Genomic DNA, 19,885 nt, shown 5'->3' on the forward strand with positions numbered 1-19,885 from the left:
AAGTATTCTTAAAACTATGATACCCACACAAGGAAATAAGGAAACAAATCAACAGAGCCAGGTGTGTACCCAGAAGCCTCCTGCTGCAAGACAAGCCCAAGAAAGAAACCAACAGAACTCCACTGTCCATCACCTACAATTCTCAGCTTAAACCTCTCCAACGTATCATCAGTGAGCTACAACCCATCCTGGACAATGATCCCTCGCTTTCACAGACCTTGGGAGGCAGGCCAGTCCTAGCCCACAGACAACCCACCAACCTTAAGCCTATTCTCACCAGCAACCACACACCGCACCATAGCAACTCTAACTCAGGAACCAATCCATGCAACAAACCTTGATGCCAACTCTGTCCACATATCTACACCAGCAACACCATCACAGGACCTAACCGGATCAGCTATAGCATCACCGGTTCATTGACCTGCACATCCACCAATGTTATATACACCATCATGTGCCAACAATGCCCCTTTGCTATGAACATCGGCCAAACTGGACAGTCCTTACGTAAAAGGATAAACGGACACAAGTCAGATATTAGGAATGGCAATATACAAAAACCTGTAGGAGAACACTTCAACTTTCCTGGCCACACAATAACAGATTTTAAGGTAGCCATCCTACAGCAAAAAAACTTCAGGACCAGACTTCAAAGAGAAACTGCTGAGCTTCAGTTCATTTGCAAATTTGATACCATCAGCTCAGGATTAAACAAAGACTGTGAATGGCTAGCCAACTACAAAAGCAGTTTCTCTTCCCTTGGTGTTCACACCTCAACTAGAAGAGGGCCTCATCCTCTCTGATTGAACTAACCTCGTTATTTCCAGACTGATACTGGCCTGCATATTTATACCTGCCTCTGGAAATTTCCATTACATGCATCTGACGAAGTGGGTATTCACCCACGAAAGCTTATGCTCCAATACATCTGTTAGGGCAGGTCTACACTAAGGGCGGGGGTCGAACTAGGGTACGCAAGTTCAGCTACGTGAATAGCGTAGCTGAACTTGAAGTACCCTAGTTCGAACTACTTACCCGTCCAGACGCCGCGGGATCGAAGTCCGTGGCTCCAAGGTCGACTCCGCCACCGCCATTTGCAGTGGTGGAGTTCCGGAGTCGACCGGAGCGCGTGGGGAGTTCGAACTATCGCGTCTTGATTAGACGCGATAGTTCGAACTCCGAGAAGTCGAACTCACCGCGTCGACCCGGCAGGTAAGTGTAGACTAGCCCTTGGTCTATAAGGTGCCACAGGACTCTTTGTTGCTGTTTGTAAACTGTGTAATAAGATTTAAATCAATTATTTGTATCCATTCATATTTTATGTAATTAAATATTTCAAGTATAACTAAGGTTAAGTAGTAACTGGTTAATATATTGTGAGAAGCTTACATATTATGAAAATCTTGGTGTGTGGGTGTGTGTGTGTGTGTAAGTAAAGTTACTGGGGGGAAATGCTAAATACTTATAGCCCCTGCATCCCAACCCCACTCCCCAGCAGGAGTGCTTGGGGATGGGGGCTGCAGGCAGAAAGGGTAGGGAGGGCCCCCACTTGTTCTGCCCCAGGGCCCCACAAAACGGTAATCTGCCTCTGAATAGGGAGGGGGAGGAATTGTGTGGTGGTACAAAGGGGCATTCATAGGAATACTGGGAAGAAAGGAAGAAGAAAAACTCAGCACGTTCATCAGTCTGTTATACTATATGACCTAAGTCAACCGGTCCTGCACATCTCTAATTTCTTGAATAAATCCCAATACTAAGACCACCAATAACACAATGGGTTTGCTTAAGTAAAATCTAAATCTAAATACACAATAAACAAACATGAAAAATATCTGAGATAAAGTATAATATACAAACTGCAAAAATGAATAGGTATACACACCCTTTATATTATACACAGAAAATTAAATAAATAAATAAATATATATATATATAATATGTACTTTAAAGGCTACCTGTATCTCCAGACTTTTTTTATTTCAATTTTTTCAAAGTGAATTCAGTGCCAGAGAAAGATACTAATCTATGACAGCTTGGACACTGATGTTCTTTATCATAGGGAAGATATTAGATAATCAGCGGTGTGGTGAGTTTCCTCACCCACCCTTGCTTCAGCAGTATGTCTTAACTTTGAATGGACCTTTTCTAAATGTTCCATGTTGTCTTCATTGATGATTTTGCTAATGCTACAATCAGTGCTAGTTACAATGTTTTGTGTGTTATGTGGCAATAGGAATTTGATTGAGACCACAATATCTGTTTAAATTCAAGCCAATTTTGAGTAACAAAAGTACCCAAATAAATAAATAGAAGAACCCCAAGAGTTGTACGTTTGTGCATGTGTTTTTTAAAAAATCACTAATATAACTTTAAAAGCTGATAAATTAATTTTGTTTTGTTTTGTAAATTTTTGCCTTTTAATCTTCTGTTGGCTAACACCTTTTATATCAAGTGTCAGGCCAAAGCACAGTGTTACAGGTGTGCTGTAAATCCCTGAAAAACAGGTTTTATAATGGAAAGTCTGACACAACATTAAGTGAAGCAGTGATTCTGGCTTCTGCCATATGATACTCCTTAATAAAGATTTATGTATTTTAGGCCCCTCTAAATCTGGAAACCAAGTTTTATTTTGCTTTATATTATGCACACTGTTAATCTTCTCTTGATTGTGACTTTTATTAGAGGATCATTCTTCTGCCAATAGCACAAAAATGGCTCTTGTTTTTCAGCTGAGATAAAGAGTCCACTCATAGGCATAACACTTAAGAAAGTAAAGATGTACTTGCTCAGAGGCAAGGCTTTTCTGAAGCAAGAGGTGACCACCTGAAGTTAATCAGGGAAGACATCCCTGAGAGGAGTGGGTAGCAGGTGTTATAAATTAGGCATAGTGGAAGGAGGACTGCTATTTATAAAAGGGGAGCACTTCTGTGAGAAAAATCATTTTGAATGTCTTAAGGAAAGAGGCAGACAAAAAATAAATAACTTGTTTCTTTTCTCACCTTTTTCTTTAGATGGGGTTGAAGCATTTGAAAGCTTTTCTGAATGCAGTATTGTCATCTTTGAATTTATGGCTGTGCTTAGTTGCAGATTGGTTATGAATATTCCATAAACAAATGTATGCTTGATGGTATGATAGATTACAGAGGGCTGTGTAATAGGAAGTAAGAGCTCTGTCTGTTGGTGAGTGTAATAGAGAGAGCAGAACATAACTTTGTCTTGCCAAATAGTGTGAATAACAGTGCTATTTCACAAGCCTTACACAGCGCATCCCAGAACTTCTGGTTCCTGCATCTTAGGCTGACCCCAGTTGTTCCCCTTTCACTTGGTTGCCAACTGGGACCAGGAAGATCAGCATAATTACCCTGGAATTCACTGAAGGATGCTTCAGTTTCCATGCTTCCAACTTTTCTACCCTGCGTAAGCCCTCATTTACCTGCCCCCCACACCCAAAAAATAAGTCTTGTTAAGAGGAGGTGCCACAACTCCACTCCGTATTTCTTTGAGGTGCAATTGGCTGGTTTGCTATGCTGTGAGATTTTTAGAAAATTGCAAATAGTCCATTCTGATGACTACTGTTAGAGGATAAAGTTTGTGCAGACAACCCATTTCTTATAAAATGTCAACTCAACTGAGTTAGGGGAGAGTGCATCTCCAAACCAGTATCTTGAAAAAAGCTGAATGGAAGCAAAGGACTACTTGAGTACTTTGATAATAGCAGTAGGGGAACCAAACCATGCAACTCATACTTGCTTGTGTAACCATCCCAGAAGATCTTTCAAGAGTGTGGGTCGTAGCCTGGGATGGGGAAGGGTAACAGATATTTTATTGAACTATTCTAGACTGAGATAATGTTTGTACTCAGGAATATGACCATAACCTGTATATTAGGACTGGGATGCAAATATAATTTTATTATTGGGCTTTTCACCTTTTGTCTAATATTTAACCCTGAGTAGCCCAACAGCCTACTGGAACACTATCAGTCCTATAAGGTGAATAGAAAGCTGGCTAGATTGTCGGGTTCAATGGGTAGTGATCAACGGCTCGATGTCTAGTTGGCTGCCAGTATCAAGTGGAGTGCTCCAGGGGTCAGTCCTGAGCAGGGCCGCCCAGAGGATTCAGGGGGCCTGGGGTCTTCAGCGGCAGGAGGCCCCCGCCGCCGAATTGCCGCCGAAGACCTGGCACTTCGGCGGCGGGTCCCAGGGCGGAAAGGCCCCCCCGCCGCCGGTCTTCGGGACACTTCAGCGGTGGGTCCCGGAGCAGAAGGACCCCCTGCCGCCGAATTGCCGCCAAAGACCCGGAGTGGAAGAAGCTCCGGGGGCCCGTGCCCCGTGAGAGTTTTCCAGGGCCACCGGAGTGAGTGAAGGACCCTGCTCCAGGGGCCCTGAAAAACTCTCGTGGGGGCCTGGGGCAAATTGCTCCACTTGTCCCCCCCCCAGGCGGCCCTGGTCCTGGGGCCGGTTTTGTTCAACATCTTTATGAATGATCTGGATGATGGGATTAATTGCATCCTCAGCAAGTTTGCCGATGACACTAAGCTGGGGGGTAGGTAGATACACTGGAGGGTAGGGATAGGGTCCAGAGTGACCTAAACAAATTGGAGGATTAGGTCAAAAGAAATCTGATGAGGTTCAACAAGGGCAAGTGCAGAGTTCTGCACTTAGGAAGGAAGAATCCCATGCACTGCTACAAGCTGGGGACTAACTGGCTAAGAAGCAGTTCTGCAGAAAAGGACCTGGGCGAGAAGCTGGATATGAGTCAGCAGTGTGCCCTTGTTGCCAAGAAGGCCAATGACATATTGGGCTGTATTAGTAGGAGATTTCAGCAGATCGAGGGAAGTGATTATTCCCTTCTATTTGGCACTGGTGAGGCCACACCTGGAGTATTGAGTCCAGTTTTGGTCACCGCACTACAGAAGAGATGTGGACAAATTGGAGAGAGTCCAGCGGACGGCAATGAAAATGATTAGGGGGCTGGGGCACATGACTTACGAGGAGAGGCTGAGGGAACTGGGGTTATTTAGTCTGCAGAAGAGAAGAGTGAGGGGGGATTTGATAGCAGCCTTCAGTTACCTGAAGGGAGGTTCCAAAGAGTATGGCGGTAGGCTGTTCTCAGTGGTGGCAGATGGCAGAAGAAGCAGCAATGGTCTCAAGTTGCAGTGGGGGAGGCCTAGGTTGGATATTAGGAAACACTATTTCACTAGGAGGGTGGTGAAGCAATGGAATGGGTTGCCTAGAAAGGTGGTGGAATCTCTATCCTGAGAGGTTTTTAAGGCCTGGCTTGACAAAGCCCTGGCTGGGATGATTTAGTTGGTGTTGGTCCTGCTTTGAGCAGGGGATTGGACTAGATGACCTCCTGAAGTCTCTTCCAACCCTAATATTCTATGATTCTATGATAACACTGAACCTGGCATCAAAACACTTTAGAATAGTTGGTTATTCAGTGATATGTACAGCTTTGTAAGTGAAAACATACATGATTAGGCATTAAAATGCTAACCGTTATTTGGTCCACTAATCAGAAAAATTTTTGCTAACATAGTTTCATTGTACCACTAGAGACATTCTTTGTTACATTAATAATGGATTATATGGGCTGGTGGCAAAATCTCTATGATCTGTGCATGTGTGGGGGTTCTTATTTCATCACATATTGGGAGGGAAACCCAGCAGAGGACAAGAAGATCTAAATGTGACATGTAAATTAACACAGCCATTATGTGGACCTATTTTCAACTTGTAAAAAAGCATTTTAATATATTTTTCTAAGGTTAGTTGGTCATGTGTGCACAGTAACAACTGTTCATAACAGCTTTATTTGCAGAGATCAAAAGTCTTCATTTAATACAGCATTTCAGCATAGATCTCAGTTGCACAAAGATCAAATAATTCATAGGGTTTACGTGGTGTGGTGTGTTGGGTTGGCAATGGAATTGTAGCTTTAGCTAAGTCATCTTTATAGTTTTGTAACAGAAGACTTTTTAAATTTAGTATTTCACAAATTGGGATGAGCTGTCATTAATTTCAGTTTCCTGCTTCTGAAACCTGAAAGACGTGTATTTGAAAAGTACACCAAAATAGTTCAAAGTAGGGCTGTCAAGCGATTAAAAAAATTAATCTCAATTAATCGCACTGTTCAACAATAATGAAATACTATTTAAATATTTTTGGATGTTTTCTACATTCTCAAATATATTTATTTCAATTACCAGACAAAATATAAAGTGTACAGTGCTCACTTTATATTTATTTTTATTACAAATATTTGCACTGTAAAAAACAAAATAAATAGTATTTTTCAATTCACCTAATACAAGTACTGTAGTGCAGTCTCTATCATGAAAGTTTAACTTAAAATGTAGAATTATGTACAAAAAATTACTGCATTAAAAATAAAACAATGTACAACTTTAGAGCCTACAAGTCCTCTCAGTCCTATTTCTTGTTCATCCAATCGCTCAGACAAACAAGTTTGTTTACATTTGCAGGAGATAATGCTGCCTGCTTCTTGTTCACAATGTCACCAGAAAGTGAGAACAGGCGTTCTCATGGCACTGTTGCAGCTGGCATTGCAAGATATTTACATTCCAGATGCGCTAAAGATTCATATGTCCCTTCATGCTTCATCCACCATTCCAGAGGACATGCGCCCATGCTGATGATAGGTTCTGCTCAATAACAATTCAAAGCAGTGCGGACCGATGCGTGTTCACGTTCATCATCTGAGTCAGAAGCCACCAGCAGAAGGTTGATTTTATTTTTTGAAGGTTTGGATTCTGTAGTTTCCGCATCGGAGTGTTGCTCTTTTAAGACTTCTGAAAACATGTTCCACACCTCATCTCTCTCAGATTTTGGAAGGCACTTCAGATTCTTAAACCTTGGGTCGAGTGCTGTAGCTGTCTTTAGAAATCTCACATTGGTACCTTTTTTGTGTTTTGTCAGATCTGCTGTGACAGTGTTCTTAAAATGAACAACATGTGCTGATCATCATCCAACTCTACTGTAACATGAAATATATGGCAGATTTCAGGTAAAACAGAGCAGGAGACATATAATTCCCCCCCAATGAGTTCAGTCACAAATTTAATTAACACATTTTTTTAATGAACATCATCAGCATGGAAGTATGTCCCGTGGAATGGTGGCCAAAGCATGAAGGGGCATATAAATATTTAGCATATCTGGCCCGGCAATGCCGGCTACAAAAGTCCCATGCGAACATGTGTTCTCACTTCCTGATAACCTTGTAAATAAGAAGAGGGCAGCATTATCTCCTGTAAATGTAAACAAACATTGTCTTAGCGATTGGCTGAACAAGAAATAGGACTGAGTGGACTTGTAGGCTCTAAAGTTTTGCATTGTTTTGTTTTTTGAGAACAGTTATCTACATTTGTAAGTTGCATTTTGACGATAGAGATTGCACTACAGTACTTGTATGAGGTAAACTGAAAAATACTTTTTTGTTTATCATTTTTACAGTGCAAATATTTGTAATGTAAAGTGTGCAGTGTACACTTTGTATTCTGTGTTGTACTTAAAATCACTATATTTGAAAATGTAGAAAAAAATCCAAAAATATTTAATACATTTCTATTGGTAGTCTATTGTTTAACAGTGCGATTAATTGTTTTAATCGCGATTAATTTTTTTGAGTTAATCATGTGAGTTAACTGCAATTAATCAATAGCCCTAGTGCAAACCTTTTTCCTTCTCCTCCCGTCATCCCCAGGTCTTTTAAAAAAAAAATCAGTGCTATACAAATGATGTTGTTAGAATCCACTCCAGGTGTGATTTGAGCCATCACTACTTTGAACCCAGTATGAGTGAACATTTGGAAGAGGTTGGGGATCTTCCTCTTAGATGTTGTTGGGGAGAAGCAGCAGCACCTCAATTCTAAAAACATACAACATAGTGCAGTGGTCCTGCATTTTAAAATATGATTGTGCTGAAGATACAGAGGACTTAAGTTGATGCAAAGATAGAGCTTGAGATAGTGTCTTGGTATATTTACACTCTGAGTTTTAAAACACTAAAACTCAGCTGGCAGATGCTGTATTATAATTACAAAGTCAACTTCTCATGCCCACATCTCATAATCATAAAGAAAAGCAGGTTACCCAAAAATTAAAATGTAGGATGAATACCCCTTTAGCTGCTCCTCGCCTGACACTTCTCAGTACCATATAAAGCTGCCTCCTTTGTATAATCATGCAAAGGAAAAAGCTCAAATTATTCCTTTCATAATGTAGCAAAAAGATTCGGGGGGGGGGAGAGGCTGTAATCACAGTATTTAGTAATGAATTCCCAGAATTAAGTATGCAAAGCAAAAATACCTCACTCTGGGGGATGAGCAAAAGACAAGCTGAGCCAGCAAAACCTCAGGGATCGGACACCAACATCAGCAGGGTTCTGCTTCTAGAAGCCTATAACAGCATTTGTAGTCTTACCACTTAGGGTACCAGTGCGGGAAACCAACCATCACAGTGGAGAGAGGGAGGTAGTCATTTAAAAATAACTCTATTGATTGGATGCTTTCAAGTAATTTAAACGCCGAATAAACACAAAAACATTATGCCTCCCTTCCCATATTTATTCCTTCCCTCTCCCTCCCCCCCCGAAAAAAGTCTTTTTGTTTGGATTCTTCTAGAACCTACTTACTGTGATATTTTCATCTTTCTTCCCCTTCCCTCCTCCCCCCACCCTTTCTTTGGAATAGAAATATCCACAATAGCATGTTCTGCTTGGGTTTACATATTGAGTAGACAGCTGATGTAGTACTGAAAAAAGCTTTAGTTTAAAGAGAGGAGGAGGAATATATTGAGATCTCACTATTTCTCAGTGTTAATGTTAATTAAGGAGAATAGTAAAACTAAATATCTGTTATTTTGTTTATGATGTTGTAGCACTTTAGTATTTAGTACCCTAGGTAGCTTCTTTTTACTCCAGTGAGCTAGATTAGCCTGATTACACTGGCAGGGTGCAATTGATGGATGACTGTCATTATCTTCTCAAACCTGCGTGACACTTTAGGTATAGAAGATGATAATTAAATTTTCAAGAGACTACACTGAGATTATAAGATTTGGGTATTTTTTTAAAAAATGACTAATGTTTTGCAATCCATGCTTTTATTTCAAATTGAGCAAGAAAAACAATATTCAAGACTTCATGTAACACACTTTTTTTTTTTAGATGCTCTCGCCTGCTCCCAATAAATGTATATGGTCAAATGTATTGGTAATGACTTGAAACTGTACAGGTTAGCACAATACATTTAATGAAACCTTGTCTGAGACAAAACACTAGAGGATCATAATTAATGTCTCATTTTCTGCCCGTTGCTATTGATTACTCATTCAAGGTCCCTTTGTTCTCAAAATGGAAACAACTGTATTTCACATCACTATCTAATGAGATTCTCAGGATAGGATTCTTTAACATGCTGATAATTGCGAACATATCCCTAGAATTTAAATTTAAAAAATTTACATTATAATATAATTTCACAAAAGTCAGTGTTTTCCAAATTCAGAGTTTATTGTGGTCTGTTTGTATAAATTTGTCAAAAAATACCAGAAAACTGAATAGAGTTAAAAATACAACACTACATGTCTTAGTTGTTTACTTGGACTTGACTGTGATGAATGGCATGTGACTCGGGTAAGTTGCCGTCTTGTCGCCAGAAGGTCTATAAAGTAATAGAATCTCCCAAGGAAATTACTTTATTGCATTTTTAACTTTATACGAGCTTTTTCAGTCAAAAAGAAGTGTACGTGTGCAACTTACCTAAAGAGGGCAAGCTTGAAAGCTTCTCTCTCTCACCAACAGAAATTGGGCTAATAAAGTATGTTACTTCTTCCTCCTTATGTCTCCTTGTTTAGTGGAGCTTGACTGTTCCCTTTATCACCACATTTTATTCAATTATACAGAGAAATACTAAGGTGAGTCAGAGTTAAGATTGCTTACTTAACACAAACTCACCAAAGCAATAAAATGAAAATTTAAAGCATCTAACAGCATATGACTTCGCTTCCTCCACCCGGAATCAAACATCCTTCACAATGGCAGACAGCGTACCAAAAACTGAACTCTGCCCCAGTGAAAATTTCCCCCTCTCCCAGCATCACAAACATACCAAACTTCTCTTTACGATTGGTTCTGCATGCTTCTGGAAATCATTCATTCATGCTTAGGAAAGTGGATGCTGAACCAGCAGCTCTTACTTCATAGAGGGTACTGGTCCCTGTAAATCTTGTTCTCCATCAGTTAATCAAGGTGCATAAGGATTCAGTTAAAACAACATTAACACATTAATTTTCTTTTTGTTAATTAACAAAATAATTATATAACCCCAAAAGTACCCACTGAATGCATATTACATTTTTTTTACTATCTACTTTGACTTTGTGGCTTTTCAGCTAGAAGGGCCTGAAAAGAGACACTCAAAATATGAACTATTTGGGGAGGGGGATTTTAATTGATTAAATTTCAGAAATGATTTGGCTAACTTTCTTGAAACTCCTCAGAAGATTCAAATAGTTGTGGATTGCATGCTGAAAATTTCAGTCATATTCTGTTTTTGGGTTTTTTTGGTATTGAATGTTGAACTCCTGTTTCATGTACAAACCAGAATACAACCTTAACTATGGTGTTGCAATGGCTTTGCCATAATGAAATATTTATAACAGGATAAACTCTGGCCTCCTTTTCATATAAGCAGCCCCTTAGCAGTTGGGTAATAGGTACAATTGTGCAAGCTCATTGTATTTGAGGGCAGAATTTTGCCTCATGTAGCCAAGACTAGAAAATTAGATTGCTTAAGAACATATTAGCTAACATACTACAATAAAAGGAATACGGTTAGGCAATGGAGGTACATATTGCCGAGTGTCCATGATCACACTATATGACTTAGTTCCAGGAGTCTAAGAGCTCCATAGAATTAATACTGATCTGGTTTAGCCATGTTAATTGCAGGCAACTGCATGAGTGCCACCAGTCCATGACTGGGCCAAGTGCCCTTCTGACCTCAATTCTGATCTTCAGAGATTGATGTGCGGAGACTTTGTCGCTGAGGCGAGTAAGCCGGCAGTAGCCAGTGATGACTCTTGAAGCCAGTTCTCAATTATATGTGCCTAATATGGATAGTCAAAACATCTTGTATTCAGTAGTGGCTTATGACAACACATGCAAATGCCTCCAGCCTGCTGATGTCTTGTTTAAGCAACATAAGAGAATTGGCAGTATGCAGGTTCGATGAATCTGTACTTTTGTATATAGTTTCACATTCTTTTGGTTCCCGACCCTGTGCAGGTCCTTTAAAACTGAAGCTGCTAAATCAGTTTTCCTTAGGATATCTGGCTGGCTATGCCGATCTGATGATATTTTACAGCCTAGATAGAGGAAGTCTATAAACTTCCACAGTTTATCCAGAAGCACAGATGGCACAAAAATTGTGATACAAGACAACATTGTGGATTTTTGTGTTTGCCCAAGAAACCCTTAGCCCTAGGGCAGCTCCCTCATACTGGAAGCTCTCTAGTGCATCCTTGAGATCATTTGTGTCCTGACCAAACTAGTCAATGACATCCACTTAATCCAGGTCAGTAGAGAGGTTGAACTGACAGTTATACTGATATTAGCATGTATGTATTCAAGGAGCCAATCCATTGCACAGCTGAACAGGGCTAGGGCCAGATCACATCACTTGTAGTGTTTTAGGCCAGAATGGCATCTACGGCTTCCAGGCTAATTCTACATCATCCAGGAAAGCACCAAATACATCAGGTTAGTTTTTCTTTGTGACAGCGTACTTGTGCTGGATTTTCACAGATGCGTTATGCCTTATGTAGCATAACATGCTCACTTTTATGTTGAAATTAGGGAGTAAGTGCCACTTCATCAACAAGGAGATGGGCTTCTGCACCTTGGTAAACCTGGTAGGACCTTAATATATTATGATTCAGGACCAATATACCTTCCTTGTCTGGCCATCACTGGATATCCAGGTTTCTTGATAGATTCAAAGCATCTGAATCAACTTCCAGTGATGGTAATGTTGTGAGAAGTGCAAAAGGAGAGTAATCTTAGAGTTGTCATTTATTGTTCCAGAAAAAAATGGCCCAAGAATAGTTTGCAAGCCATTTCTGGGACAACTAGATGTGGTGGCCATATCTCTGAGTATAACAAGTTCATCATGCGGTGGAACAGATTGCATTACTGGTGCTAGCTGCGGATAGAATTAATCTTTCTTAACATGTTGCCCCCTTGGTGGGAGCATAGGCAACAATGATGGACAGCTTCCCATGCAGTGCCTCAACCTAGCATATAGCAGTCCATCAGAAATAGTGTGCTACGTTGTGAGTGTTTTATTAAGTGTTTGTAGGATGAATGCCATCCTGTTTATATGACTGATTCCTCCAGAGTACAATAGACTAGTGTCCTCCACAAATTGTTGACAGTTATTGTTGAGTTTCATTTCGGTTATTCTAGCAATTTGAATGTGATGTCTTTCCATTTCTGGGATTACGAAAAGATGATACCCAACTTTGTTTGGGGTTAGTACATTCCAGGTGGCAAATCTGGTGGATTTTCTCATCAGTCAAGAAAGTCATAGACATTATGGAGTTTGTCCTAAAGCATAGACCAGGTTTCGTAGGTAATGGGTAGGGCGGCAGTATATGCTGCACTGCTTTGGGTGTGGTCACCCCTGCACCTGCCAATGCAAACGTTGGTTCCATCTGGTTCTGGCTGATAGTATCCGATAAGGGCCCCTGCTAAGGGTGTTATGAGTGAAGACCAACACTGGACGCAGGGAAGAAGAGGAAAATACTCCACAAATGGCGTTGAAGTGAGATGAGCTATGACCTCAGATCGATGTGTTATGTGCGGAAGGGGGTTGGTGTCCCCAAACACAATCACCACTCTACATCTCCCCCTCTTTCAAGGAGATAAAGTGAATCAAGGGGCATCCAATGAAACATGGTTAGCTGATATATTTTAACTAAAATGTTTTTGAAACTAAGACAAACATAATAGTACCCTCAAAAATGTATGTGGTGATCATGGTGAGCCCTTAGAGGAGAGCCTTGGGTCAGCGGCAACCAGCGAACCCATTTTTATACTAACATTTAAAGACGTTAGTTAAAAAATGTTAGCTAACAAATGTTTAAGCATTACCTGATTTCCTAGTCTAGAAATAACCCAAATCTTTGAGAGCCTTCGGAGAATATAATGCAGAGAAATTTTAAAACACTTGTTCACCCAGATTTTCATTTTCATAAATTATGCTTTGAAAAATCGAAGAACTGCTTACCGGAGTGTTCAAATTATTTATTTGCACTCTACCAAAAACATCTTTATAGAAAGCAGATGCTACTTCAGAATCAGATTCTGTCAACAGAATTTTGGAGGTCCATAGAAGTAAGAGAGAATGATCTTTTAAAAAATAGTAGGGGTAACTTTTTCCTTTCTTCCTTCCCAAAACCTGTGAAAGAATCCAGTTTTAAAACTATTTGAAAATACATGTTTGCTTCAAAAACAAACAAACAAACAAAATATTTACTATTCACAAAATCATAATGGTTTAATTAGGCATAGAGTTAATTAGATTCAGTTAATATGCAAGTTGAAACTAATTAAATATATATCTTGCAGTATATGTAAAAACTGTTATACAAATCTAACCTTTTGTATTCTGAAAGTAGACACATTACATGTTTGTGTGTCATTCTTTTCTGTATGTATGTATGTATGTATGTATTTATTTATTCCCTGTGTGTGAAGAGGTGATTCTTCTTTATTTCATCCTTCTGTGGCATATTTTGCTGAATCACCCCTTCCCCTAGAATGCTGTAGCACTTTTACCTCTTGGGGCAGGTCACGTTGATTCCACTGAGGCCATCATCAAAGCTGTTTCCTGGATTAAATTGAAGGGGGGGTGCAGAAAAGCAGTGCAGCTGAGTGTACTCTCCCTGCCTCCATAACCAGTCATTTTCCTCTTTGGAATTAGGGCTGTTCTGTCACTTGGTTGACTGAAATAAAAACCCTTTCTTTTTTCTGGTTAGTATCTACTACAAATCATTAGAAAAATTCCTTTATATTAATTGTCTTGTTTATTTACAATATGGGTATTTGTTTCATGTAATTCAGAGAGGCAGTTACTTAACATGATATCTGTTTATCTGTGATGACACTAATCCAGGCAGTGTTAGCCAGTGTTTCTGGAGGATAACTAGTCATTGATTATTCCTTAGTAATTGGATACATGTTTAGCAGATGAGGTTCTAGGTGACTGAGGACTTGAACATTCTGTATTAATGCTAAGAACTAAGCTATGTATCATCTCAGTAAACTGATGCCTGTGAAGAGACTAAAAGCAGTTAGCCCAGAGTAGCCTTGTACTGATAATACAAAGCTTCCTTGCTAGTCACTGTATCCTCAGAGGTATTTGTGTATTCCTTTCTCCATCAGATGCCCTTAGGACAGGATCAATCCTAGTCTATATTGCTTCTCAATTGGTTCAGACAGGCAGAAAAGTCAATAAGATGAGCTAATGACATCTATTTTTATTTTACTGTGGCAGACAAAAAACTATGTTTAACCAGTTGTACTTACTATGCCTCACTCAGTTGCAGTAACATCAGAAGAATATACTTGGAGAATAACTCTATAGCATAGATTTACAAATTAATCTGTGCTGCTATTAGATTTGTACACAATACACTGTATATTCTGAGACTTGCTGTATGCAAGTTCTGTGATTATTCCATTGATTTCTGTGTCTGACTAGCTCTAGACTCCTAGTTGCTGTATCATGTCAGTACTGGAGCCACTGACTAACATTTCTGCTTCAATGTAAAATAAATGCAATAACAAACCAAAGGAGTGGATTCCTTTAGTTGTATTATAGCACAGTAATAATGAAGAGTTCTTGAATGTTTCAACACTTATTTCATGTCCTTGCAGAAATAATCAGGTTATGGTAAAATTTAGGAGGTAAGCAAAGGTGACAGGGGCGTGGTGTGTTTGACAACTCGAAAGATTGAGGGTTGTAGTTTTCATGAATGGAGGCTGACAGCTGAGAAGTAGGGGTTGGGAGGGATGTGGGCATCTGTCTTTGGGGAATTACTTGGCGGAAGTGAATTGGTAGAAGAGAGCATGTCTGCACTCATTGTCCTTTCCTTCCTTCAAGTGTTTTCTCCTAAGATATCAGATACTAAGTACCCACTTCTCCCTGTATAGGTAGAGATTGTCCATGTGGATAATTTCCAGCAGCATCTCCTGTTGCTTGTGTGAAAGAGATGACCTTTTGAGGTTCCCCTTTTTAGGTACAGGGAAACCCCCAAAGGTGTCATGAAAGCTACTGTCATTACATAAGGTCAGTTGCTAGAATGCTCCAATCTCTCTCTGACTGCTCTTATGACAGACACTGTGGGTGAGGTAATATCTTTTGTTGGACCAACTTCTATAGGTGAGAGAAAGAAGCTTTTGACCTACGCAGAGTTTCCCAGACTTGAAGGAGAGCTCTACGTAGGTCAAAAGCTTGTCTCGCTCGGAAGTTGGTCTAATAAAAGAATATTACCTCACCCACTTTGTCTCACTAATATCCTGAAACCAACAAGGCTGCAACACCACTGCATGCTCTTATGAGTGACATCTTGAGACAGCTGAATACTGACTGGAATCTTTCCCCTGCTATATCGGCCAATCTGAGATGTTTTTGCAAAGCAGGAGGGTAGTTTCTTCCAAAGCCACATATTCCTGGGCTGCAGGCAAATTCTGCGCTCCTTTGAGCAACCTTAAAATAGGCACACTACTTATTGCTGACTGGTTTTCATTTGTTCCTTTAAATGATGTTAGGTGGGAAGCACTGAGTTGTATACCTAAACTAAGTTCTCTGTATGATGGTCACCCCTAAAAACTTGCCAAATAGTTTAAGTAGCAGCTTTGATAATTCAGTAGCACTGCAGAACAATGAGGTATATTTATGTATTTTTTAAAGGCAAACTGTACAGGTTTTTGAAGAGGACCTGGGAAAGGAAAGAAAATTGCTTCATTCCCTTTTTGTGCTTTGTCTACTTTGCTTTTCCTGGAAGATTCTCTAGACAGACTAGAGAGCTAGTAAGATTATGGCATCATAGATATCAAGAATGTGAAATCTGATTCAGTGGATTAGCTGTTTTAATTCAGGATGCTTTAAAACTTTTTGCGTTTTGCTAATACCTATTTAACTATTTTTAAAAAGGGGATAGAAAATAAGACTGAGAATATATTATTGCCCTTATATAAATCCGTGGTACGCCCACATCTCAAATACTGTGTACAGATGTGGTCTCCTCACCTCAAAAAAGATATTCTAGCACTAGAAAAGGTTCAGAAAAGGGCAACTAAAATGATTAGGGGTTTAGAGAGGGTCCCATACGAGGAAAGATTAAAGAGGCTAGGACTCTTCAGATTGGAAAAGAGAAGACTAAGGGGGGACATGATAGAGGTATATAAAATCATGAGTGATGTTGAGAAAGTGGATAAGGAAAAGTTATTTACTTATTCCCATAATACAAGAACTAGGGGTCACCAAATGAAGTTAATAGGCAGCAGGTTTAAAACAAATAAAAGGAAGTTCTTCTTCACGCAGCGCACAGTCAACTTGTGGAACTCCTTGCCTGAGGAGGTTGTGAAGGCTAGGACTATAACAATGTTTAAAAGGGGACTGGATAAATTCATGGTGGCTAAGTCCATAAATGGCTATTAGCCAGGATGGGTAAGAATGGTGTCCCTAGCCTCTGTTCGTCAGAGGATGGAGATGGATGGCAGGAGAGAGATCACTTGATCATTGCCTGTTAGGTTCACTCCCTCTGGGGCACCTGGCATTGGCCACTGTCGGTAGACAAATACTGGGCTAGATGGACCTTTGGTCTGACCCGGTACGGCCGTTCTTATGTTCTTATGTTCTAACTCAAATGCCCTGTACACTGCTGGAAAAGAAGATATGTAAGAAACATCTAGCATCTCTGCATCCTCCAACTAAAACAGGGAAATTCAGACTTGTTATTCCTGAAGTTAATAAGGTTAAAACAAAGCACAGACTTGCCTCCCCTTGTCCCTTTTTATTTTTAAAGTCAAGTTTTCAGGCTTGCTTTATTCATCATAAAGAAGCAAAAATGATGGTACGCGGCAGCTGAGGGCGAGGGGTTGTAAAGGTGGTATGGTATCGAGCCTTGTATCAGCACAAAGTAACACAGAGTTGTTCCTTACACTATGCGATCCCTGGGCCACATTTTATTCTGACAGCTTTTCAGCACCAGAGTTATGCAGAACAAATGGAGAGGGGCTGAGGAACTAGGGATGGGGAGGGGTAGCTCAGTGGTTTGAGCATTGGCCTCCTAAACCCAGGGTTGTGATTTCAATCTTTGAAGGGACCATTTAGGGACATAGGGCAAAAATCTGTTGGATGATTTAATTGGGGATTGGTCCTGCTTTAAGCAGGGGGTTGGACTAGATGATCTCCGAAGGTCCCTTCCAACCCTGATATTCTATGATTAGTCCTGTTGAGAGCCTATCAGTGACCTTGAGTAATCAGCATCCTCTCAGAAGTTGCAGTAGTCAAGATGGAAAAGATGAAGGTGTGGATGATAGTGTCAACAACATGAACAGAAAGAAAAGGACAGATCTTGGACATTTTTAAGAGGAGGAGATAGCAAGATTTGGATGTGGGACCCTTGAATCTGTGGACTAGTGAGAGGGAAGAATTGAAGAGAGAACGCACAGGTTACAGGCCTGAGTGACGTAGAGGGTTGTGGTGTGACATAAAAAAAGCTACATATAGAGGGAGATTAGAGAGTGCTTAGTAGAAAAGGAGTTACATTTATCAGTGCCAGGACTGAATTAAGTGCTGTACTTGTCATGGCTGCAGCTTGAGGACAAAGGTGGCTGCAACTTGTGTGCCCAGGGGCCATTCTGGCTGCTGGAAATCACAAGAGAACAACAGTGCTGTAGCTACACCGCTTTTCTCCTAGTTATGATGGGATGCAAAGTAAGGTGACATAGACCCATTGTATTGGCATGAAATGACCATCAGCAGTTTCAGTGGAGTGGTGAGCGTGGAAGCCAGATTGGCTAGGGTCAAGAAAGGAATTAGAGGAAAGGAATTCACGGCAGCTGTGCAGCATCTAGCGCACCTTTTGGTGAGATACAAATAGTAAGCCACTTGGTTTTCACATCACTAAATTTGACTTGAAGATAATTTTGAATGGTAAGGCCATCTGTATATTGAATTATATATTGTTTACGTCATATGATTTGGAGGGTTACTAAAAATCAAAGCTAACTTTTAGCCCTTGTAAAATACTCTGCTGCTTGGGAAACTCTGTTTGAAGGTGCATTTTTTTAAAAATGTTTAATAATAAATTATTTTCAACATTTCCTGTCACTTATTGTCCTGCAACTCAATTATCAGGTATTGTTAGCACAGTTTAAGCCTAGGCTAACAATATTAACTTGTCCTAATACCCAGCAGCATGCTTTTAGCAGCTCTTCTTTGTATCTGTGTAATTATCTTGGAGGTTGATTTTATCACAAATTAGATTCGTATAATAAAAGCAAGGCTATAAAACATAAAATAAATTGGTTGGATCTGCACCAGGTTTCAGGTGGTGATCGAGCATGAAGAAAAAGAGATCAAAGAACTTACATAAGAGATGCTAGTTGGCTCAGAGTTGCCATTAAGGTATATTACTGTAGATGCCAAATTGTTATGTAAGAAATGGCTCATGCAGTGTGGACTGTTAATGTATGAGGGAAAGCTGTGGGAGGTATTCAGTGTTACTGTTATAGAGAAAGGGGCTTCTTTTGTTCAGTAGCCATATATTTACTGTATAGAGAGCACTCTGAGTTTCACTGTGAGTTTTGGGTTTGTTTCAACCTGTAACTGCAGAGCTAAGCATGTTTTCCACCTTCAATGGCAAAGGCCCTCCTCAGCGACCAAATCTCAGCCCAAGATTTGGGTTGGTGATGAAACCCAAAATCAGGCAGGAGCAACATTAAAATGACGTTTTAAACAATGAGACTCACTCTCTCTATACATGTGTAAATACAGAATTGCTTACAACATTGTCACCATTATTGAATATTCCACACATTACATGTAATCAGGTTATACTTTGTCTTTTGAGTTTTAGATTGCTCTTCAGGATAATTTCTCTGTGTTTATGAATTCACCAGTGTGTGCATACTAAATCTGAATAATGTATCCTAATCTCAAACTATAAATATGGTATCTTTTAACAGTTGAATCCATTTTTATATTATATTACAAATTAAGCAAATCAATATCATTTTGTTTACAGCATGGTATGATGTATTAGTAGGTAGACCTTTTAAGTGGAATAAAGTGCTTTTCCCAGAGTCACAGCAAAATTTATTTTGGTCTTTAAAATTGGGCTGTAAGTCTCTCTGATATTGCAAAAGTACATTCTCTGAATAATAATAATAAAAAATATCAACATTTCTTTAAACTTTAAGACCTTGATTAAAATTTGAATAACTGGCTAAAGCTGTCACAAGCAGCTACCATAATTAATAATTCATTTACAACATAATTTGAAGCTTAGTAATTTCAATAATTTGCTTTTCATTGTTTATTTTACAGTCCGGTCTCCTTCGATCAGATATGGGGCTTGGAAGCCCTGGTCAGTTGTCATCCTCAGGAAAACCTGGAACACCATATTACCCATTTTCTTCTGCAAATCCACGTCGAAGACCACTTCATGACTCATCAGCTCTTGGTCAGTAATGTGGATTATTCTTAAACCTTTAACACTGATGCACTTTTCACATCCCACCTTATTTTAGATAATATCTTTTTTATATGTTGCAAATTATCC

General features: G+C 39.7%; 1 protein-coding gene across 21 annotated transcripts in view; it reads left to right on the forward strand.

The window, feature by feature from the left end:
* TCF12 (transcription factor 12) overlaps positions 1 to 19,885 on the forward strand; it is a 328,520-nt gene that overhangs the window by 242,776 nt on the left and 65,859 nt on the right. For 18 of the 21 annotated variants that reach the window (XM_044980195.1, XM_044980193.1, XM_044980202.1 and 15 more), the window contains one exon: positions 19,651 to 19,786. The exons of the other annotated variants lie outside the window; for them this stretch is intronic. In XM_044980195.1, coding sequence (XP_044836130.1) covers positions 19,651 to 19,786 — 136 coding nt within the window. The remainder of the gene's footprint in view (positions 1 to 19,650; positions 19,787 to 19,885) is intronic. 21 annotated transcript variants of the gene reach the window in all.

Source organism: Mauremys mutica, chromosome 11 (genome assembly GCF_020497125.1).
Source record: "Mauremys mutica isolate MM-2020 ecotype Southern chromosome 11, ASM2049712v1, whole genome shotgun sequence".
NCBI lineage: Eukaryota > Metazoa > Chordata > Testudines > Geoemydidae > Mauremys > Mauremys mutica.